The 23,750-nt window shown below is 45.7% G+C and overlaps 1 protein-coding gene, 1 non-coding gene and 1 pseudogene across 5 annotated transcripts in view; 2 read left to right on the top strand and 1 right to left on the bottom strand.

The window, feature by feature from the left end:
• Window positions 1-322: 322 nt before the first annotated feature.
• LOC123589681 lies at window positions 323-13,947 on the bottom strand (annotated as a pseudogene).
• The window catches only part of LOC123588897 (Snf2 related CREBBP activator protein), a 35,860-nt gene continuing 25,728 nt past the window's right edge, over window positions 13,619-23,750 (top strand). For 2 of the 4 annotated variants that reach the window (XM_045460273.1, XM_045460270.1), the window contains exons 1-12: window positions 13,846-14,019; window positions 15,216-15,289; window positions 16,324-16,586; window positions 17,945-18,196; window positions 19,723-19,908; window positions 20,151-20,291; window positions 21,043-21,265; window positions 21,381-21,661; window positions 22,285-22,375; window positions 22,516-22,605; window positions 23,099-23,287; window positions 23,373-23,701. In XM_045460273.1, coding sequence (XP_045316229.1) covers window positions 16,533-16,586; window positions 17,945-18,196; window positions 19,723-19,908; window positions 20,151-20,291; window positions 21,043-21,265; window positions 21,381-21,661; window positions 22,285-22,375; window positions 22,516-22,605; window positions 23,099-23,287; window positions 23,373-23,701 — 1,836 coding nt within the window. In that variant the 5' untranslated portion in view covers window positions 13,846-14,019; window positions 15,216-15,289; window positions 16,324-16,532. Of the gene's footprint in view, window positions 13,726-13,843; window positions 14,020-15,215; window positions 15,290-16,323; window positions 16,587-17,944; window positions 18,197-19,722; window positions 19,909-20,150; window positions 20,292-21,042; window positions 21,266-21,380; window positions 21,662-22,284; window positions 22,376-22,515; window positions 22,606-23,098; window positions 23,288-23,372; window positions 23,702-23,750 lie in introns of those variants that run through there. The other 2 variants (XM_045460272.1, XM_045460274.1) reach the window with 2 other exon arrangements.
• LOC123589856 lies at window positions 22,066-22,194 on the top strand. The gene has a single exon (XR_006708500.1). It is a non-coding gene; the product is annotated as a small nucleolar RNA SNORA30/SNORA37 family (small nucleolar RNA).

The raw sequence follows: 23,750 nt of genomic DNA, 5'->3' as shown, positions 1-23,750 counted from the left end.
ACTGTGCCACCCAGGTGCCTCTAGAAACATTTTAAAATTGTTTTGGGGGCGCCTGGGTGGCTTGGTCTGTTGAGTGGTTGACTCTTGATTTCCACTCAGGTCATGATCTCACAGTTCATGGGATAGAGCCCTGTGTGGAGCTCTGTGCTGACAGCAGGAAACCTGCTTGGGATTCTCTCCACCGCCCCCGCTCCTTCCCTGCTTGCGCGTGCTTTCTCTCTCTCTCTCAAAATAAATAAATAAACATTTAAAATGTTTTTTAACTTAGAATGCAAAGTATTTTATTTTTAAACTTCTAAATTTGAAAACAAAACAGCCTCGGTTAAATAATAGTTTTTCCAAAGCTCAATGTGCTCATTTGGAGTTCCATTTTTCTGCTTGCCGCACAAAACAACTTCCTACAACTCCTAGGCAGGAACACTACTGTTTTTGATGATCTGTGATTGGATGAAGGGATCAATCTCAGTTGGTAATATACTTTTTCCCCCCTTGGTAAGGGCTTAAAAAATTTCCAGAACAGATGCATTTTTCTAGTCTTGCACACAGACACTTTGATTCCAAATGTCTCCTGAGAGGCATATACCATATACAGAAACCCATGTTCGTTTCTCACGTTCACATACTTCAGAAATCGGCGTGGACACACTCACCGTGCTGTGTCCATTCACTAACAGGAAGAACGCCTGATGAGCGTTGAGCTGTAAAAGCCTCCTAACGATCTTGAGGAGCTCACGCAGGTTGACATGATCAGGTACAAGGAACTTGGTTCTGTCCAGTACAGGAAGTTGCCTCTCACCCTTGAAGGGGGTCTATTATCACCGGATGTTCGTAAGATGCGGCTCTCGGATAAGTCGGACATGTACTCTTTGTTGGAAGGTGCTGCGCTGCTTGAAGGTCTTCTCCGACGGCACTGCGCGGGAGATGAGGTGGAGGGTCCCGGCTCTTCCACGCGGCGGCGGTGGCGCAGACTCGAACTGTTAGAAATTGTTTTTAAGTTTAGGGGCGCCTGGGTGGTGCACTGCCCAGGGTGGAGGGATCGAGCCCTGCAACAGGTTCCGTGCTGAGTGTGGAGCCTGCTTAGGATTCTGTCTCTTCCTTTCTCTCTCTCTGCCTACCCCCACTGCTCATGAGCTCTCTCTCTCTCTCAAAACAAACAAAAAAAAAACTACAATATTTTTAAAGTTTATTTACTTTGAGAGAGAGAGAGTGCGAGAGAGTGCAATGGGGGGGGGGCAGGAAGAGAGAGAGAGAGAATCCCAAGCAGGCTCTGCACAGCCACCACAGTGCCCAATGCAGGGCTGGAGCCTACAGACCACAAGATCATGACCTGAGCTAAGATGGACTCTCAACTGACTGAGCCACCCAGCACCCCCCCCCCCATTGTCTTTTTAAAACATTTTTAATGTTTTTTTTAAATTTTTTTTAACGTTTATTTATTTTTGAGACAGAGAGAGACAGAGCATGAACGGGGGAGGGTCAGAGAGAGGGAGACACAGAATCTGAAACAGGCTCCAGGCTCTGAGCTGTCAGCACAGGGCCCGTCGCGGGGCTGGAACTCATGGACCGCGAGATCATGACCTGAGCCGAAGTCGGCCGCTTAACTGACTGAGCCACCCAGGCGCCCCCCAAAATTTTTAATGTTTTTAATGTTTATTTTTGAGAGAAAGACAGACAGACAGACAGTGAGTGGGGGAGGGTCAGAGAGAGAGAGGGAGACACAGAATCTGAAGCAGGCTTTAGGCTCCAGAGCTGTCAGCACAGGGCCGGCGGTGGGCTCCAACTCAGGAGTGTGAGATCATGACCTGAGCTGTAATTGGATGCTTAACCAACTGAGCCACCTAGGTGCTCAAAAATTGTTAAGTTTAAAAAAAATAAGAAAAGCACAATGAACACCTGTGTACTTTTCTCCTAGAATTAACAAACATGAATTCTGTTATTTTTTACTTCCTTTTTTTAAATTAACAAGACAACAAAATATAATGTATTTTATTCTTTTAAAAATTAAACAATTTGTTTTTATTTTTATAAGTAATCTCTACACCGTATGTGGGACTTGAACTCACAACCAAGAGATCAAGAGCCACATGCTCCACAGACTTAGCCAGCCAGGCACCACAGAATTTATTTTATTCTAACACCTTTAAAATTTATTTTTATTTTTTATTTTAGAGAGAGGGGAGGGGCAGAAGGAGAGAGAGAGAGAGACAGAGAGAGAGAATCCTAGGGAGGCTCCACAGTCAGCTGTGTGTTGGGCTCGATCCCTTGACCCAGTATCACGACGAACAGAAATCAAGAGTGGGATGCTCAACCGACAGAGCCACCCAGGTGCCCCATTCTAACACCTTTTTTTAGAATAAAGTACTTGATGTTCACTCTTTTGTGAATACTTCAATGGACCAAGCCCAGTATTGACCTCCGCTCAATAGTCTCCTTTTGAGGTTTCAATAGCATTAGAGTTGGTCCTTTTAGTGAAGGTTCTTGTGTCTTTCCAACAAGACTTCATTAATCTTGAAAAATTCTTGCCTCCAGAAGATATTATAGACTCACCTTGTACCTTTCAGTGTTAGTCACAGACTCGGCCTTTTCTGCAACTAGCCCGTATTCCTTTTAGAGACTATAATCTGGATGCTAAGATGCATTGTTGAAGTGCAGAATTGTCAGAATAAATGCAACTTGACAAATACAGGCAAAGTTCTCTTTGCTCTGAGAAATTATTGTGATCACTTTTACATTTCCCTGTTTATCATGAGGGTAACCGTCTTTTCGACATATTTACTGGCCGCCTGAGTTTCCTTGCCTCCCAACTGCTGCTTCTTTGATCGTTTTTTCTGTTGTTAAACTTTTATGTCATGCCCAGGGGCGCCAGGCTGGGTTAGTAAACACAGCATACGACTCTTAATCTCAGGGTCGTGAGGTGAGTTCAAGCCCCTTGTTGGGCGTGGAGCCTAGTTAAAATAAAATTTGAAAAGTCTCATGTCCTATCCATTTTTTTCCGTTTCTAAATAATGCTGTGATGAACATCTTTGTACATGCATATTTGCTCATCTTACTGACTCATTCCCTAGAGTGAGTTTCTAACATGGAATTTCTGGGGCAAAAGATATATATTAAATTTACAATTTTTTTCTTTTTAAGAAACAATCTTTTAAAACTCAAAAAAAAAAAAAAAAAAAAAGATGCGTACATGTACACGCCCCCTGCAGCAGCATGTGATCGCCTGTCTTCCCACACCCTTTCTAGAACTGAGTGCCACAATTTTAGTTTCCTTCTTTGAGGGTTGGGGATGTTTTCAGTTGGGGTGTTTGCTTAAGATTCAACATGTAAAGTCCCTGCACAGCGTTGGCTGTGTTCTCAAGAGGTCCCAGTCCTCTCAGAGAGAAGACACGTGTTCTAGCAGCTCCCCACCCTCTCCTAGCCTCCTGGGACCTCAGCCACTTTACAGCTGCCTTCCGGAAGCTCCTCTCAGAGGTCCCCCCGGAAGAGCTGTTTGCTAAATCTGGCAACCCTACCCCCAGGTTCCCGTTCTACTCCCACCTAAACTGCAGCAGTCGCCTCCAGATCTCACCCCTACAGTCCATTCTCGACATGGCCTCTGCTCAAAGCGGTCCTGCTACACTCAGAATTCCATGAGAACTCCTTAGCTTGGCCTTCAAAGCCCCCGCCAAATCCAGGGCTGACCCTTCACTCAGACCTCACTGCCAACTGTTCCCCCGTCCCCTGCAGCCCCCTGGGCCTCCTGGTTGTTTCCTGTTAGGATAAGCTGGGCTGGCCTCAGAGTCTTTGTATTTATTTACCTCTGCTTAGAATGCTTTTTCCCCAAAGCATTGTCTGTTCAGATGTCACCACACCAGAGAGGCCCTTGCCAGACCACCTTGTCTAAAACAGCACCTCCCATGCCCCAAACCTGCTTTATTTTTTTTTTTTTTCATAACACACAGTACCGCTCATTATTTTATACTTTGGCTTGCCTGATGTATTTGTTCTTTGCTTTCCCTCACCAGGAATGTAAGATTGATAAAAGCTGGAACTGAGAGCATTTTCCTGGTGTGTTTTTCCAGTATTATCTCCCTGGTGCCTAGGATGATGCCTGGCACTTCTCAGACCTGGATCTGACAGGCTGTCCTGCACGGCAGTTAAGGGGATACCCGTGAGTCACTCTCTCTGGGTTCAAGCCCCTGCTCTGTTTGCTGCTTCCCAGCTGTGTCACTTGGAACAAATGACTTAACCATCCTTTGTACCATCTGTAAAACAGGGATGATAATCTACTTTAATTGGGTTATTGTGAGGGTGAGGGCAGGCCAAGCTCTGCCTTCTTTTTTTCTTTTCTTTTCTTTTTTTAAAAGTAGCCTCCACATTCAATGAATGTGGGGCTTTCACTCACGTCCCGGAGATCAGGAGTCACATGCTGTACCGACTGAGCCAACCAGGGGCCCCAATTGGATCATTGTGAGAATTAAACTAGTTAAATCATGTAAGAACATAGGCTGGTGTTCAGTGTTTGTCACTATTATAGTTTTTGAGTGGATTTAACACATGGGTTATTGCTATCATACACACATACAAATATCAACCAGTCTCTATCTATTGATATTTAGTATGTACCTGTCACTCCCCCAGACAATGGGTATAGGCTCATACACAGAAGTTAACAAGACAAATGTGACCTCTCTCTTACCATGAGTCTCCGGAAACTCAAGTAATTATTCCTAGTGTTAAAGTGTTGAGAGGCAACAAAGCACAGAATTTTTCAGGAGATATAACTTAGTCTGAGGGCCAGGAAGAGATTCTGGAGGCAGTGATGTTACTCTGTAAGTTCTGACTGGGCGGAGAGGAAAGAGAGAACCATGTGTGAGGAAGCCCAGAGTGGAGAAGAGCCTATATAGCAGGATGGCCAGTGTGGCTGGAGTGCAGGGGCTGGAAGAGAGGACGCTGGAGGATCTGGCAGGGACTACCATGCGGGGTTTTGGTGGCCTCAGAAAGGGGTTTCATGGGAGCCATGAAAGGACTCAAAGTTGGAGAGTGACTGTCAGCTAAGCAGTTAGCACAGTTTCCCTGGCTGGTGCTGTTCAATGACCTCCAGAGATCACCTTGTCTAAAATGGCACATCTCCTACTGCTCCCCCCCCCCCGCCCATCTCTGTCTCTCTGCACCTGATTTATTACGTCATAAGCCCTGACATTCTCTCATACTGTCTTATGCTGGTTCTGGATTCACCCATACTGGAATGGAAACCCCCACAAAAGCTGGGACTTTGGGGAGGGGGAGAAACTGGCTGCAGGGAGACTGATAAGGAAGTTGGTGTAGATGGCCCCAGCTCTAGAACTTGTACTTGCTAGGAGGGTTAGGATCAGCCAGCCGTCTGGCTGGTAGAGAGCAGGAGACTAGAGGACTTGACAGCTTGAAGCCTCATTTGCATAGCACTTTACAGAAGACTGAGAAAAAGCCAATTGTCCCTATCAAAGAATGGAGTGTGGAGGCAGTGGAGATAAGGGTAGTGAGGAAGGGGGACTAAAGTCCAGCAGTCTCAAGGTGCCTGACTGGCTCAGTTGGTGGAGCATGTAATTCCAGTCCTCAGGGTCATGAGTTCAAGCCCCACATTAGCTGCAGAGCTTACTTCAAAGAAAGTCCCAGCAGTCCCAAAAAGCCAGTTCTTGGTACTGTCCTTGCTTGTAAGTCATCAAGGGCTAAGGATCAGGTGTGGGGCTGGGGAGAACTAGAATAGAGAAATATTAAGATGTAACTGACACATCTGGTGGCTGGATGTGGGACATGAGGGAAAGGGAAGGTGATGGCTACGTTTCTAGTTTAAGTAACCGGGTGGATACTGGTGCCATCGCCTCAGAGCAGATTTTGTGGTTCAACTCATGAGTTCAGTTATGGATGTATGAGTCTGAGGTGCCTGGGAGACCAGGAGGAATCCAGGAGTTAGATGGGAATGCAAGTTCTGAGCTAGGGAGAGTGCTTGGCTTAAGAGATGATAATTGGAATGCACAGTGAAATCATGACAAGATGCCTTTTTCTTATGAGATCTCTTTAGGCAAATTACCAGAAATGCTTACATGCAAATGCTTTCTGGTTGCAAGCTGGCTTCTCCACTTTACCTACACTGCTCTATAACCCCCAGATACTTCTAGCAATGGAGGGTACCTGTAAAGAAGGGGTCCAGAAGCTAAGCTTCCTTAGCTTCAGGGTATCTGTCTCTGCCCTTGTGGATGTGTTGGATGAGAGAAGGCAATTGAGGGGACAATCTTGAGGAATGCCTACAATTGATGGAGGGGTCCAGGAGAAGTGGCCTGTGAGGGAGACTGAGAGGGAGCATTCAGGGAGGTAGGAGGTAGAGGAAACTGGGGAAAACTTCACAGAAGGCAAGAAGAATGGCTGTTTAAAGGATCGTTATCATCAGCAATCAACTGTCTGCCAAGTTCTGCTAATTCTTCCTCTGCAGAGTCTCTCCCTCTATCTCCACTGCCACCTCCTGGCCAATAGTCCCCATTACAACTGGGTAATTCTTTTGGCTTCTCTATTTCCAGCCTCTAGTGGAGCCTGGATCATGCCAATCCCTCCTCAACAACTTTCAGTAGCTCCCTGTCACCTCCGAACCAATCCCCCGCTACCTAGCCTGGCATGCTGGGCTTTTGGCCACCTAGTTCCAGGTGACTTATCTGTCTCAGTCTTCTCCCTCATAAAAAAGAATAAGCTCACATATTCACTATCCCCCCAACCCTCAACCTTGTTGCGTCTATGTCATCTTCCTGAAGTGCCCACCCTGTATGCCTAAATTTTTCAAGGCTAGGCTCAAATGACATCTCATGTACCCACTGGATTGGACCTTACCTTTGACCACCTCCTTTTGTGGCATCAGAAACACTGCCCTGATTTTTACCAAGCTCACAGATCATCCCCCGATGAGACTAAATTCTTGAGAGCAGAGACTATCATCTTCCCTCCTGTCTCTCCCATTTAACCTGGCACAGGGCCTGACACTCAGTGGGCAGAGAAAATGCTGGTCAGGAGAGCATACCCACTACCACTCGTGTGTAGAACAAGAAGTCTCAGATTCAACTGCCTCCGGGAACCAGACAGATAGGACAAATGCATGAAGTTGCTCAGTGCAAGACAATTGGGAATGGTGGGGCCTATGGCAAATAGGAGTCTTCATTTTTCTGCCTAACGTATTACTAACATTCAGAACATTATATAAATCTGAAAACTGAACTTGACCTGAAGATCATGAGTTTCAGACTCTGAAATATGGGTCCAAAATACACCCCTGCATTAGGGTGGTTCTTTAGAGCTTTCAAAGCAATTTTATATCAACAACTCCATCTCCACCTTATATGTGAGAAAAATGTGGCTCAGAGAAATGAGGTGCTTAAGGAGATATAGCAAGGAATTAGTAGCACAAGGCGAGGTCCAACCCATTCAGACTCTGGCCTGGCCTACTGTCTTCTGAAGGTGTTGGGAAGAGGGTCTAAAAAGATGGGCTTCATTCACTTTTTAAAAATTAAGACTAATTTTTTAGGACAATATTACGTTCACAGCATTGAGGGGAAGGTACAGAGGTTTCCTATATACTCCCCACCCCAACACACACACTTTTTCTCCATTGTCAACATCCTCCATGATGGTGGGACATTTGTTATAATTGATGAACCTACATTGACACACCATAATCACCCAAAGTCCGTGACTTACATTATAGTTCACTCTTGGTGTGGTACAGTTTATGGGTTTAGACAAATGGGCAATGACTTGTATCCACCATTATGGTATCATAGAGAGTATTTTCTGCCCTAAAACCCCTCTGTCCTCCTATTCATCCCTCCCTCACTGACCCCTGACAACCACCGATCTTGTTAGTCTCCGTAGTTTTGCCTTTTCCATAACGTCATACAGTTGGAATGATACAGTTGGTAGCCTTTTCATATTGGCTTCTTTCACTTAATAATATGCATTTAAGTTTCTTTCATGTTTCTTGATGGCTGAATAGCTCACTTCTTTTTAGTGCTGAATAATATTCCACTGTCTGCATGTATCACAGTTTGTTTATCTATTCACCTACCGAAGGCCACCTTGGTTGCTTCCAAGTTCTGGTATTTGGAATAAAACTGTATAAACATTTGTGTGCAGGTTTTTCTGTGGACAGAAGTGTTGTTGTTGTTTTTTTTTTCAACTTCCTTGGGAATAAAAAAAGGACCATGACTGCTGGTTTGTATGGGAAGACTATGTTTACTTTTGAACAGTTAAAAAATTTTTTTCTAATGTGTTTTTATTTTTGAGAGAGAGAGAGAGAGGGGGGGGGAGGGGCAGAGACAGAGACAGAATCAGAAGTAGGCTCCAGGCTCTTGAGCTGTCAGCACAGGACTCGAACCCACAAGCCCTGAGATCATGACCTGAGCCAAAGTCGGACACTTAACCGACTGAGCCACCCAGGCACCTGAGTATGTTTACTTTTGTAAGAAACCAGCAAACCATCTTCCAAAGTGGCTGCACTGTTCCCACCAGCAATGAATGAGAGTTTCCACTGCTCCACATCCTCCTCAGCATTTGCTGTTGTCAGCGTCCTGAATCTTGGTCATTCTAATAGACATGTAGTAATATCTCATGTGGAGCATCTTTTCATATGTTTTTTTTTTTTCCGTTTATTATTTATTTTTGGGACAGAGAGAGACAGAGCATAAACGGGGGAGGGGCAGAGAGAGAGGGAGACACAGAATCGGAAACAGGCTCCAGGCTCTGAGCCATCAGCCCAGAGCCCGACGCGGGGCTCGAACTCCCGGACCGCGAGATTGTGACCTGGCTGAAGTCGGACGCTTAACCGACTGCGCCACCCAGGCGCCCCTCTTTTCATATGTTTATTTGCCATCTGTGTGTCTTCTTTGGTGAGGTGTTTGCTATCTTTGGCCCATTTTTTAATCAGGGTGTTTTCTTATTACTGTGTTTTAAGAATTCTTGGAATATTTTTTGAATATTCCTTTACCAGATGTTTTTTATAAATATTCTCTCCCAGTCTGTGGCTTGTCTTCTTATTCTTTTGTCTTCTTGTCTTTCACAGATACGCTTTTAATTTTAATGAAATCCATATGATCAATTATTTCTTATATGGATCATGCTTTTGGTGTTGTATCTAAAAAGGCGTCAATACCGTAGCCAAGGTCATCTAGGTTTTCTCCTATGTTATCTTCTAAATTTTTTTAATGTTTATTTATTTTTGAGAGAGAGAGAGAGAAAGAGAGAGAGACAGAACATGAGTAGGGGAGGGACAGAGAGAGAGAGGGAGACACAGAATTCGAAGCAGGCTCCAGGCTCTGAGCTGTCAGCACAGAGCCTGATGCGGGGCTTGAACTCACGGACTGCAAGATCACGACCTGAGCTGATGTCGGACGCTCAACCAACTAAGCCACCCAGGCCCCCCCACTCCTATGTTATCTTCTAAGAGTTTCACAGTTTTGCTCTTTACATTTAGGTCTGTGATTCATTTTGAGTTAATTTTTGTGAAGGGATGTAAAGTCTGTGTCCAGACTAACATTTTTGCTTGTGCATGTCCAGTTGTTCTAGCTCCATTTGTTGAAAAGAGTATTTAATTTTTTTTTAATTTGAGAGAGAGAGAGAGTGAAAGCAGGAGACAGGGGCAGAGGGAGAGAGAGAATCCCAAGAAGGCTCCATGTTCAGCATGGAGCCTGATGTGGGACTTGATCCCAGGAGCCCGGGATCGTGACCTGAGCTGAAATCAAGAGTTGGATGTTCAACCAACTGAGCCACCCAGGCACCCTGGACAGAGTATTTTTGCTCCATTGTATTCTTTGCTCCTTTGTCCAGATCAGTTGACCCCAGATCAATATGGGTCTATAACTGGGCTCTCTATTCTGTTCTAGTGATCTATTTGTCTATTCTTTTGCTAATATCACTCTATCTTGATTACTGCAGCTTTATAGTAAGTCTTGAAGTCAGGTAGTATCAGTCTTCCAACTTTGTTCTCCTTCAATAATATCTTGGCTATTCTGGGTCTTTTGCCTTCTGATATAAACTTTAGAATCAGTTTGTTGATATTCACAAAATAACTTGCTGGGATTTAAAAAAAAAAATTTTTTTTTCAACGTTTATTTATTTTTGGGACAGAGAGAGACAGAGCATGAACGGGGGAGGGGCAGAGAGAGAGGGAGACACAGAATCTGAAACAGGCTCCAGGCTCTGAGCCATCAGCCCAGAGCCAGACGCGGGGCTCGAACTCACGGACCGCGAGATCGTGACCTGGCTGAAGTCGGACGCTTAACCGACTGCGCCACCCAGGCGCCCCAACTTGCTGGGATTTTGATTGGGATTGCATCAAATCTATAAATCAAGTTGGGAAGAACTGACATCTTGACAATATTGAGTCTTCATCGTTCACTTTTCATTCAACCAAGATTTCATTTGGCAAATGGAACAATCTCCTTTTCATAGGATTGTCTGAAATATTTTTCATCATTCAGTAATTATCTAGAGTACTATAAACCTGTGACAATGCCCCTGCTCTCAGGGAGCTTACCTTTTGGGGGGAGGGGAAGACATTAAACAAGGATACAAATAAATCAGTAATTGCAAGTAAGTGTTGTAAAGAAAGCGTGTAATACAGAGTGACTGGCAGTCAAAGGGCTATTTAATGTCAGGAACTTCTCTGAGGAGGCAACATTTGAACTAAGACCGTCATGAAAAGGGAGAGCTAGCCATGAGAAAAAATGTCAGAGGGAACAATAAAGATGAAGACTCTGGAAGCAGAAATTGATGGATGTTTTGGAGCAGGGCATGATGGCTACAGTATAGCAAACAAGGGGTAAATGAGGTTTTTTTAAAAAAAGTAGGCAGGGGTCCTATCTTGTAGGGTTATTTATTTTTAAAATTTAAGTATAAAATACATGCTTTGAGCTATATAAAGTATACAAACTTTAAGCGCACAGCTCAGTGAATGTTTACACCTGTATATATATACCCATGGAAATGACCTCATCCACATTAAGATGTGGAATAACGGTCAGCAGACTTTTTTTGTAAAGTACCAGATAGAAAATTGTTGACTTTGTGGGCCTGTGGCCTCTGTTGCAACTACTCAGCTCTGGTACTGTAGCAGGAAAGCAGCTATAGATGCCATGTAAATGAATGGGTATGGTGGGGTTCTGATAAACCCTTAGTTATGGACACTGAAATTTGAATTATGTATATTTTCATGTGTCACAAAAGGAGTTTTCTTTTGGTTTTTCCTCAACCATTTTCAAATGTAAAAACCATTCTTATACTTGTGATTTAGGCTTGTTAGCATTCTTAGTTTGTGGGCTGTACAAAAACAAGTGCTAGACAGGACTTGCTCTTTGGACCATAGTTTACCAACTCAGGACACACATTCCTAGTATCCCCCTAGGGAGCTGTGGCTCTTCCCAATTAAAATCCCTCTCTCTCTCAATGGTTATATTTTATTTTTAGCAACATCAATTACTTTTGCCTGCTTGAACTTCATATAAATGGAATCGCATGAGTATACTCTTGTGCCTAGATTCTTCGTAATGTCAGCCCTATGGAGATTTTGTCACGACACATAATTTGGGCTTTCATTTAAGTGAGCTAAGATGCCATTTGGGGATCTTAAGTGTGACAGCAATATGATCTGATTTATACATTACGGTCACTCTGGTTGCCATGCAGAGAATGAAGTAAAGGGAGACAGGAGTGGATGTGGGAAGCTCATGGGTAATCCAAGCAAGAGATGATGATGGCTGGCCCAGGACGATAGTCATGGAAATAGAAGAGATTTGAGGTTTATTTTCAGTTTGTGCTCATGAATCCAATACCAGTTATTTTGTTTTTAATCAAGTATTATAATACAAGTAATTCACACTAATAAATTTCCTGAATAATCTTTCTGAGAGTGGCATAGTGAATTTACATGTATAAACCATGTTCCTATCCTCAAGGGGTTACTAATACTTTTTGGGGTGGCGTGGACAGACCATGAATCCAGATACAATGCAATCAATTAGTACTCTATGAAACCCAGGAAGCTATGGGAGGAGTATTAAACCAGCCTAGGGGTGGTCAGAGCAGATCACCTGGGGCTTGTGGCCCTTGAGCCGAATTTTGGAGGAAGGATAGCTGGAAAAGGATGAGAACATTTATGGGAAGGCTCTTCCCATAAATCTCTTATGGGAAGAGATGTGAGAGCTCTTGGTAGCTCAGTGTGGTTGTATGACAGGATTTCAGAAATTTGTAAACTTGGTGTGAAAAAAAAAAGACTTTGAACTGGACCTAAGTGGATGGACATTCATCCACTTTTTCAATCAAATTATCTGTCCTGGATGCTTCCATATGTCTTGAGGCTTCAGCGTAGGCCAGAGGTAGTAAACTGGCAGCCTGTGGCTGAATTTGACTCTTAGATGTATTTTGGCCCCCATTTCTGCAGGGTGACTGGAACAGTCGTTTGAACAGCGGCTGTTCTCTCTGGACAGAGCATGTGGTCTCCAGTTCCTCATATTCCTCACCTGACCCTCTTCACTTTATATGACGTGCCCGGCTCTTTAAGGTTTTTGAACTTTCTTAAAAAAAATTTTTTTTTTATTTAAGTACAATTAACATAGAATGTTTTGTTTGTTTCAGGTGTACAGGTTTTTGAGTTTTCAACCCCTGATCATTGCTGTAAGAAAAATATGGCTCCAAATCAGTGACACAGATTCGATCAACTCTTTGAGTAAAATGGGTTAAGAGCTAAACCGGGTGGACGAAGAGGAGCTGAAGAACTTTTTCAGGGCTTCCTAACCTGACTCTTAGGGTGGGCTTTAGGTGGCAAATTGTGTGTGTGTGTCCTTGTGATTTAGGCTGTGTGGCTGTGAACCCTGGCTTTGGGCTCTGTCACTGGTTAATCTAGGAGCCTCAATTCATTTGTAAAATGGAGCATTGTTGGGATTAAAAGAGAATTAGTGCACAAAGTGGTCTCAACAGAAGGTAGCTGTTATTATTCTTTCCTGGGGTGAGGGTATCTCAAAGGAGTTCTTAACCTAGAAAGTTGGCCAACAAATGGCATATAGTTGCTTGGGAGCTATTGGGGATACCACCCTTGCGCAAAACGAAGCAGCTCTCTATAAAGTGGACTGCCTTGGGAATCCAGAGGCCCAAGCTCTACTGCTAATTTGCTGAGAACACCTGACATATTGCTTCAGCTCTCTGGGTGATCTATTAAAAAACGGGGGACTGGTCCGAATTGGCAGCCGCAATGCAGCTCCACAGGGACCTTCTCCGGTGGAGGATAAAGACGCTATGCCGCGGGGCAAGCTCGGAGCCTCCAAGCGGACTACAACTCCCAGTATGCTTTGCGCCTCGGGCAGCGCCCTACGCTAGCACGCGAGCCTTCCCGTTCCCCAACGTCCAGTTACTGCCTCTCGCGAGAGGACGGGCCGCGCCGGCGGTAGCGATAGAGAGCTGTGGTGGTGGTGGTGGTGTTGGTGGTGGCGGCCGAGACGGCGGCGGCCATTTTGGTGGGGCCTCGGAAGCGGCGGCGGCGGTTCGCCGAGAGTAGCGTCTTCCATTTTTCCCACCCACCGTCCGCATCTCTGGGCCGTGAGAGGAGGCAGTGGAAGCAAGGCGGCGGCAGTAGCCGCGAGCCCCAGGGGAATTTAAAGGCCGCGAAGGCGGCGGCCAAGAGGGGGCCCTCCCCCCTCCTCGGCGGGAGGGGGGGTGGTGCGCACGCCCCCGAGGACGCAGGTAAGGAGAGGGAGACAAGATGGCGGACGCCCCACAGTTCCCCCTCCCCTGACGGGTGACTGCGCGCGCATCTTTCCGCCACCGCCTCTCCTCCCACCTTCCCGGGGTGCTGCGCGCGCACCTTCGGCCGGGGCCCCGGGGCCGGTGCGCGAGGCTGTCGGCGCGCGCCCATAGAGACAGGCTGAGGGGGGCCAGGCCGGCCAGCACTGGGCCCGGGCGCATCTCCTCTCCCCTCACGCCCGTCTGCGCACGCGTGCCTGAGCGAGCGAGCGAGCCCTGAGAGGACGGACCCAGGTGCGCTCCTGCCCGCCCACCAACCCCAGGCACCCCCCCCCCCCCAGGGGCGCGCGGGAAGAGGAAGGGGGGCGTGGGATGAGGAGTCGGGGCGCGCGCCCACCATATCCAGTCAGTAACCAGGACCTGGCGGCACGAACCCTCCCTTATGTCAGCCTTTCGCGATCTGGTGTTGGGGGGCTCCCTGACGGGTAGGGATGAGAGACTTCCAGCCTGCGACCCTTGCGTGCGTGGGTTTGGGCTCTGGCGGGAGCCCCCGGGCGGTGCGCGCAGCCGGCTCTCTCCACTTCCAGTCGCGCACGCGCGGGCCCCTCCCCCAGTCTGTCGCGCACGTTGGGTGGGGTGGGAGTCCGGGAGGGGGCGGGGCTATCTTAGGGTTAGTGGCGACTTGGGGCAGAGGTCAGGGGTCACGTCGGGTCAGTCTGTTGGAAGGAGTTGGGAGACAGCAGTGAAGCTGGGGGTCAAGAGTTCAAGCTTCTTGGATTCTGGTTAGTTCGGGTCCTGTGAATCTGTTGTGGAGGAAGGAGTGAATCGAAGGCTGCTCCGTGGTTAAGGAATTTCCTTAAACACTGGGGAAACACTTCCGGGCCTTTGGTGGGTTTACCCTGCCTGTTTCCGGGGCATGGTTCTTTGCTGAGCGGTCTTTCTCTCTTCTGATTTCTCCTCTAATGTCTCCTGCTGCAGTTCTTGTGTTTGGGGAAGTGTCTCATGGCGCAGGTATAGGAGTTACCGGGTTCTGCCCTGAGGAAGGGTGGATTCTGTGATTCTGTTCAACCCTCACTGGAAAGGAGAGCAGGCTGTCAGGCAGCCAGTGTCTTTTTGAGCTTCTGGATGTGACAGGTTTTTTGTTTGTTTTGCTTTGTTATTTACTCTTTTATTCAGTGGTTGTAGCCTTTTACACTTAAGCTTTTTAAACTTTTTTTTTTTTTTTTTTTTTTTTTTTTTGCTTCACTACAGTGCTCTTCCTCTAGTCAGAATCTTATGTCTCTAGGGAGTTCTGTTTTCGCAAACCGTGATTTTGCTTTTATTTTTCTGAAACATGAGGCTTTCTTAGTACTGTTTAATTCTCTTGTTTTCAGCCTTCGATTCGGGTATGTTTAAAAGCTTCAAAAGTTACTGTAAAGAAGGTTTTGATGGATGTTGTTGGTAAATGTGGATTCGTTTCTCACTCTGTTTTCCTTCCCTGTTTGTTTCAGGCGTGATTTCCCTCAGTACGGCGGCACCGTGGAAGTACAGACTTTCACAGGGGGTGTGGTCTCAGCTCACACAGGTGAGGGTTCATACACCATTTTTTGTGTTGATGCTAATAGGAGAGATACTTGAGATGAGAGAAATTATAAGTCAGTATTTTTGGTTTGATGATATTTGTGCAGCAACAAAAGTGGGAGTGTGGATAGAGAAAGGCCTGATCACCCTAGCCCTACCAAGGAGAGTAGCACATTTTCCTTGGTCTTGGCATCAGGCTACCTCAGCTTAAGTTTTTCTGTTAGCTTATTACTGTGTGACCTTATGCAAGTTACTTGGGTCTCTTTGTGTGCTGACTTCCTAAATTATAAAAGAGGGAAAATGTTAGAATGCCTCAATTAGGTTAGGGATCTTTTCTGTATGCTTCTATTCTCAGTATATGGAAGGAACTAAATAAAGATTTATTAAGGTGTGAGAAGTGTTTAGGTCGCAAGATAGTTGTGAGGATTATGGAACGTATCAAGTCAGTGCTTAGGAAAGTATGACACATAGTGGATGCTCAAGAAATGTAGACCATAATCATTGTTCGTTTATAGATTCTTCAATGTGATTGTGGGTTTTTTTGGGTTTTTTTGTGGGTTTTTTTTGGAGAATCGCTTGCATGTGCGTGTGAGTTGGGGGGAGAGCAGAGGGAGAGGGAGAAAGAGAATCTCAAGCAGTCTCCGTGCTCAGTGTGGAGCTTGATGTGGGGATTGATCCCACAACCCTGGGATCATGACCTGAGCTGTAATCAAGAGTTGGACACTCAGGGCACGTGGGTGGCTCAGTTGGTTAAGCATCGGACTCTTGATTTCAGCTCAGGTCATGATCTCATGGTTGGTGAGGTTGAGCCCCATCTTGGGCTCTGTGCCGATAGAACAGAGCCTGCTTGGGATTCTCTCTTTCTGTCTCTGCTTCTCTTCTTCTTGCTCTCTCTCTCTCTGTCTCTACAAATAAGTAAACTTAAAAAAAAAAAAAAATTTGGATACTCAAAGAACTGAACCACCCCGGCATCCTTTTTTTCCCAAGGATTTATTCATCTTTTTAAAACCCATTTCTACTCTTTTAACCCTACCTAAGGTGCTCCAGAGGCCGGTGGACCTGAGCGGAGGCTGGGACGCCCTAGTGGGCCCCGGGCCCTGGAAGGCGGGTCCCGGTGGCCGGTGGCCCAGAATGAGGCCAGCTCCCAGCATGCCCTGCAGCCGGACGCCAGCCCCTCGGCCAGCAGCAGTGGTGATAACGACCCAGTCATTCTTCAGGCATCCAAAGAGGAGCCTGGGAGTGGGACCATGCAGAGCAGCCCCTCCCCTGCTCACCCTCAGCTCCCAGTCCTGCAGACACAGGTTTGAAAGTGGGGAGGGTTCCTTCTCTGCTTCTGCTTTTGTAAACTATTAGCTCGGATGCAGAAGAAATATGGCAAGTTGTAGCCACATTTCCATGATCCTAACTGTCTGTGTTTGGAAAATTTTTGGTGGTCAGCTTGACCATCAAGCCTGTTAGATATGTTCTATTTGACATTTAGTGTAATGTTGATTTCTGAGTTTGGAAACCCTTTGTTACCTGAAAAGGGTTGAATTAGGCCAGGTTGGATATGGAGGTTGAAACCACATGCTCCTAAGACTGTGAGCTTTGAGAATAGATAATTTTTTAGAAGTTGGAGCAACGTAAGCATTATGGATGGTGTGTGGTATTTGTTCTTTTCTCATACCAAGGAAGTGCAGGAGTAGAAGAAACATGGATTTTGAGAGCAGACATACCTAGATTTGCATAGAGTGGCTTTTGTTGGGTATGGATTTAATACTTACAATTTTTCTGTGTACCTGGGAAATTTTGTGACGTACAGTTGTTTGTCATTTAACTGAGGTAGGAATTTTAGTGGCACCCTGTGAGGCTAATATGCTGGAGTGATTTTTATGAGTGTCCTCGGTATCAGCGTTTAAGTGAGACCGTGTTCTCTACTTATTATTGTTTGTGCAGTACCTTGCAAAGTAATAGGTGGGTGTTTGAGAACAGTTACCAGCTCCTCTCTCCTTCTCTTTCCACCTTCCTGGTAAAGGAAACTCCCAAGATTGATGAGGAACCTAAAGAGGTTTAGGTGATATTCGTTTTTGTTTTCTAAATGTTTATTCATTTTTGAGAGAGCGTGAGCAGAAGAGGGGCAGAGAGAGAGACAGAGAGACAGGATCCAGAGTGGGCTCTGTGCGGACAGCAGCAAGCCTGATGTGGGGCTTGAACTCATACGAGATCATGACCTGAGCTGAAGTTGGACGCTCAACCAACTGAGCCACCCAGGAGCCCCTGTTGTTGCTTTTTGAACATAGTGATAACTTAAATTTATTTTAATAGGTGAATCTGCCATACTTGCTGTGTAAATGAGGGAAGAATAGAGAGTTGTTTATGTGAGTGAAATCATTGAGGCTCTGAAAGGATCATTAGCGTTTGAAGTTATATGCTGTAATATTATTCTTGAATTTGGGAACTGTGTAAATGTCAGGCTCTAACTCCTCTCGCATGCCAAGTATCTGTGAACTTGGCTCTGTTATCTTTAACATTTTATGAAAAGATCGTCCCAAATACTTGTGTTTATAAAAATGAGGTTGATAATTTACTCCGTAGTTTTTTCTTGTGAAGATAGAATGAAATAATATGCTTAGAACTTCTGGCACAGTGCTAAGCATTCATTTTATTTATGTTTTTCTAGATGGTGTTGGACGGCATGACAGGCAGCAATCCTGTGTCCCCTGCCTCATCCAGTTCCCCAGCCTCTAGTGGGGCAGGTGGCATCTCTCCCCAGCATATAGCTCAAGATTCCTCTCTGGATGGACCTCCAGGACCCCCAGATGGTGCCACAGTGCCCTTGGAGGGACTCAGCTTACCCCAGGCTGCTGACCTTGCTAACAAAGGCCCAAAGTGGGAGAAGAGCCATGCTGAGATTGCAGAGCAGGCCAAGCATGTATGTATTGGAAATGCCTATGAGAGTGTTTGGGGTCTTCCTTCTTTAACTCCTCTGTCCCATGGGCCCTTTACATTTCTTTCCTTGTGGATTTAGAGTATAGGCTTTGCCTTAACTTACATGATCTTGAGCAAGTTGTTTGATCTGAACCTAATTTCCTTTTCTATAAAGTAAACATCATGTAATAGTTCATGGACTTACGAGGTCTGTGTTAAAGGAGAAAATACACGTACAAGTGCTATGTCAAATACAAAGCTCTGAACATTTGCTGGTTTCTGCTTCTCATTTCTGTCCTCTAGCCCCTATTATTTACCCAGCAATAAGTGTAGTCTCTGAACCAGCAGCATCAGCATCACTTGGGAAATTAGAGATGCAAGTTTCTTGGTACCTCTCTTCTACCTATCCATTTAAAGCTTGAGGGGTAGGCTCCAGCAATCTGACTTAAAAAGCACTCCAGCTGATTTTGATGCATGCTTAAATTTGAGAGCCGTTGGTCTAATACCCAGGTCTTTCTTAATGTTTCCTTCACTGTCAGGCCATTTAGTTCCCTGTCTCGTTTCTGGCTGTAATTTCCTCTGATTTAGTTTTTGTCAGGAGAGGCCAAGCATAATAAAGGCAATTGTCTTGAGTTTTTTAAGTCACTTCTGTTAAATAAAAAAAGTTTCAAGTGCTTTCATCGTTTTGCTTATGAAATTTAACCATTCTAGAAAGTTAATTTTTTTTTATCACAAAAACTGTTGTTAGTCTTTTAGTATTTTCACAAAAAAAGTGTACATTGTTATAGAAGTATTTTTCAAAAACAAACAGGATTGTGTATGTGGGGCTTTGTAACCTATTTCTAAGCATGAACATACTCTTGGGCAAGCAGATTTCTACAGTGATGAAGGTCCTTTCTATCTAGTCTGTAAGGAAGCATACACTCCTTGCTTCTCTGGAGGCTCCCCATGGATTTAATTTTTCTAAGTCTTTCCAATACTCAATTTTTTTTTTTTTTTTAACATTCAGTTTTATTTTTGAGAGTGAGCGGGGCCGGGGCAGAGAGAGAGGGAGACAGAATCAGAAGCAGGCTTCAGATTCCCAGCTGTCAGCACAGAGCCTGATGGGGGGCTCGAATTCACAAACCACGAGATCATGACCTGGGCTGAAGTTGGACGCTTAACCGACGGAGTCACCCAGGTGCCCCATGTCTTTCCTATATTCATGGGGTGTGGAGATTGAGTGAAATAATGGAAAGAATATGAATTCTGGTGTCTAGAGTCATTAGATGTATTTTGAATTCCCAGCTCTTACCACTTTCTGGTTGTGTGATCTCAAATAAATTGCTTAATCTCTTTGATTTTTTTTTTTTTAATTCACCTGTGAAGATTGTAATACCTACCTTGTAGTATTGGTATGTGGACTTAAGACAGACATAAAACACTCAGTTCAGACAGTGCCTGTACGTAATCAGTGCCCAGGAATTCACCTATGTTCTTGAGGTGGACTTTATGTCCAGTAACTTGATTGACCTAGCTCTTCCTCATTAGGAGGCTGAGATTGAGACTCGGATTGCTGAGCTGCGGAAGGAGGGTTTCTGGTCACTGAAGAGGCTGCCTAAAGTGCCCGAGCCTCCCCGCCCCAAAGGCCACTGGGACTATCTATGTGAGGAGATGCAATGGCTCTCTGCTGACTTTGCTCAGGAGCGTCGTTGGAAACGGGGTGTGGCCCGTAAGGTATGTCCTCAACTGAGCCTACCTTCCATATTTTTTTTCTAGGTTTCCTTTTCCTTTATACGTGGGTTTGTTGGAAGGCAACCAAACAGAACAGTGTAGGGTGCATATTAATGTCCATAGTCTCAAGAGGCAAGCTCTGACTTCCCAAATGTCTTGGACTTGATTTTTGTTTTTGTTCTTGACGTGAGGAGGGGATAGGAGACTGGCCTTGGAGTTTTCACTCTGGTTCCTCATTCCCACAGGTTGTGCGCATGGTCATCCGGCACCACGAGGAGCAGCGGCAGAAAGAAGAGCGGGCTCGGAGGGAAGAGCAGGCCAAGCTACGCCGAATCGCCTCCACCATGGCCAAGGACGTCAGGCAGTTCTGGAGCAATGTGGAGAAGGTCGGCAGCAGGGATTGGGAAAGGGAAATGCCTTAGGTGTCCTAGGTGGGTAGCATGGTAGCAGGAATGGTCGAAACTTCTCCTTGAGAGTGAATATTCTAATTTCAAGCAACTCTAATGACATTTCTGGTTTGTATTGGATGTCTCTAGTGTTGAGTGCCAAGAAGAAAGACGGAAAAATATGGCCCTGCCTTTGGGGAATATTAATAGGACTTTTTGATCCCTCTAGGTCATCTGTCCTTTGCAGGGCATTCAGCATGCTTTTTCTAAACCTCTGCTGTTTACCTGCTTAAATATTTACATCAAAGTTCTCAAATTGTTCTTATGTATTGTTTGTTGTTTCTCAAGTACTACCAGGTTTCTTTCTGTATTTTAGTTTTGTCTCCTGCCAGCTCCTTAAGTTCTCTTTTCCACTTCAATTGTTCTTTTGTTTTGTACATTTCTGGTAATTTACCTATGGTCTTTTTGCTGCCAAGCAATGCCTTTCTTTTCATTTCCACTTAGGGAACACGTACTTAGTCTTTAAGATTCAGCTCCAGATACACTTGTAAATCTTCCCTGCTGCCTGAAGTTAAACTGGTTCTTCTCTTTCTTGTGCTCCCTTTGTGATTTCGTCAAAAGCACCTTTAGGGTCATTTAGCTCTTCTTCTTGGAAAGCCAGCTCAGGGCCTAGCATAGAGGAGGCTTCCCTAAATATTGGATAAAAGAATACATGAATATTTTAGTGACCGTCCATTTCATGCTGTGGCAGGTGGTGCAATTCAAGCAACAGTCCCGGTTGGAGGAAAAGCGTAAAAAAGCTCTGGACCTGCACCTGGACTTCATTGTGGGGCAAACTGAAAAGTACTCAGACCTTTTGTCTCAGAGCCTCAACCAGCCACTAGCATCCAGCAAAGCTGGCTCTTCCCCTTGCCTTGGCTCTTCCTCAGCTGCCTCTAGTCCTCCACCCCCGGTTTCCAGGCTGGATGATGAAGGTGTGTGTCCTCTTTGGCTCTGTTACTCTTCCTCATGTACCCTTTCCAGAGCTGAAAACCCACCCTGTGGCTTGCAGGGCCCCGTGGACTTTGTGACCTTGTTCTCCTGCTATAGATGGGGACTTCCAACCCCAAGAGGAGGAGGAAGAGGATGATGAGGAGACGATTGAGGTTGAAGAACAACAGGAAGGCAATGATGCAGAGACCCAGAGGCGTGAGATTGAGCTGCTTCGACGTGAGGGAGAATTGCCATTGGAAGAGCTGCTCCGTTCCCTTCCCCCTCAGCTGCTAGGAGGGCCTTCCAGCCCCTCGAGAACCCCCTCATCTCGTGACAGTGACACTCGAGATGGGCCTGAAGAAGGTGGTGAAGAAGAAGAGCCCTCTCAAGTGTTAAAGGTATAGGGAGAATGGGTAGAGGAAGGGCTCAGAGTGGGAGCAGAGGTAGAGGTTCAAGGACTGAGTTCTGGTCTGTAAGATCATTTGTTTTCAGGAGTCCTCCCTGGTTAAGGGCGATTGGCTCTCATTTGGGGATAGATATGGAAGAGCCTGGGTTTGGGGCAAGTTGTATTTTGAGATGGGCATTTCCTAATGCTGTAATGGAAGAGTATACTGTACTCTTTAATTGCCTCACGGTCTTGAAAAGATAACTCTGGTTCTTGCCACTTCTGTGAAATGGTCCTAATACTCCCTATTGGTTTGTAGGTTTGGACCTGGGATGATAATCTTGAAGTCTTTTCTGGACCTAAGCTCTCTCTTTCTCCATATGTGTGAGCGCATGGGGATGGTGTTGGGGGCCTTATCTAGCACTTTCACAGGTCCTCCCCCAGGCAGTGGGGCCAGGATTTGGTAGCTGGTGCTGAAAGAAAACCCTTGATTGCATCTTTGCCCTGGGACTGTGCCAGTGGCAGCTGTCACTCAGTGGGACAGAGAGACTGTTCTGTGATATCATGTTCAACATTGTACCTTTCTCCTGCTGCTCTAACCTTAGGTCTTCTTCCTTTTTATCTTTTGCCATACAGGTGAAGCCCTCACCCTCTGTCACACAGCGCAACAAACAGCCCTGGCATCCAGATGAGGATGACGAAGAGTTTACTGCCAATGAGGATGAAGGTCAGGCTTGTTCTCTTTGTCCTGTTGCCCTTTACTCTTTGAATCGTCTGGACCTACCATTTCATGTTTTCTCTTGTCTTCCACTGGGATTGTGTTCTATGATTCTGTTGCCATTGATTTTGCTTTATTCTCTTTCCTAGCGGAGGATGAAGAGGATACTATAGCAGCTGAGGAGCAGTTGGAAGGGGAGGTGGATCATGCCATGGAACTGAGCGAGTTGGCTCGAGAAGGTGACATTCAGCAGACGTTTACTGAACATCCATTTGGTGTCTCCTCTGTGCAGAGTGCCAGGGATAAAGAGATGAATAAGACACTTTTTATCCCCCTTGGAGGAACTCCAGGTCTAATGACAGAGACAGATGTCAACAAATAATTATAAATAGAATTTGAGGACTGGTTGTGATGTAAGTTTGAACAAAGTGATGGGACAGCTTAGTGGAATTAATGTAAGAAGCTTATTTGACTTGAACCTCAAAGAGAGATTTAGTTTGATATTATCTTTCACAGTGGGAGGCAGCAGCATCCATGGTTCCAGCCCAGGCTGTGGGGCTTGGCTTTAGTAGCTGGTGCTGAAAGTAAACTCTTTCACCTCCCTTCAGACCTGGGCCTAGTAGTGTCTCTAGAAACTTAGGTAAAATGATCTGGCACCACTCAGACCTCCCTTTCTCCTTTGCCCCCTTTCCCTTGAAGTTCCCAAAAGCTTATCCTTCGTTTCTTCTCCAGGTGAGCTGTCTATGGAGGAGCTGCTGCAGCAGTATGCAGGAGCCTATGCTTCTGATGCCTCTGCCCCAGGCTCTGGGAGTAGTGAAGAGGAAGATGAAGATGAGGTTGAGGCTAACAGCTCTGACTGTGAACCAGAGGGGGCTACAGAAGCTGAAGAGGTTCCTCAAGAGGATAGTAGCAGTCAATCAGGTGGATGTGTGGTCATGGGCACATCGGAGGGGAGACACTGGAGGAGTAGGTATGGTGAGCACTTAGCCTTCGTTTTGTGTTTTAGAATCTGCTGAGGAGCAGAGCGAGGAAGAGGAAGATGAGCATTCAGAAGAGGAAGAAACAAGCGGGAGTTCAGAATCAGAGGAATCTGAGTCTGAGGAATCTGAGGAGTCTCGATCACAGAGCCAAGCAGATGAGGAAGAGGAAGAAGATGATGACTTCGGGGTGGAGTACTTGCTTGCCCGGGATGAAGAGCAGAGCGAGGCAGATGGGGGCAGTGGGCCTCCCACCCCAGGGCCTGCCACTACTCTAGGCCCTAAGAAGGAAATTACTGACATCGCTGCAGCAGCTGAAAGTCTTCAGCCCAAGGGTTATACCTTGGCCACTACGCAGGTATTCCCAGGCCCCAGCTTCTGTTTTCTCTTATCTTGACTTTGCTGTT

The sequence above is a fragment of the Leopardus geoffroyi genome, chromosome E3 (genome assembly GCF_018350155.1).
Source record: "Leopardus geoffroyi isolate Oge1 chromosome E3, O.geoffroyi_Oge1_pat1.0, whole genome shotgun sequence".
NCBI lineage: Eukaryota > Metazoa > Chordata > Mammalia > Carnivora > Felidae > Leopardus > Leopardus geoffroyi.
The sequence above is the reverse complement of the archived record's forward strand: the minus strand, read 5'-3'. Positions and strand labels throughout refer to the sequence as shown.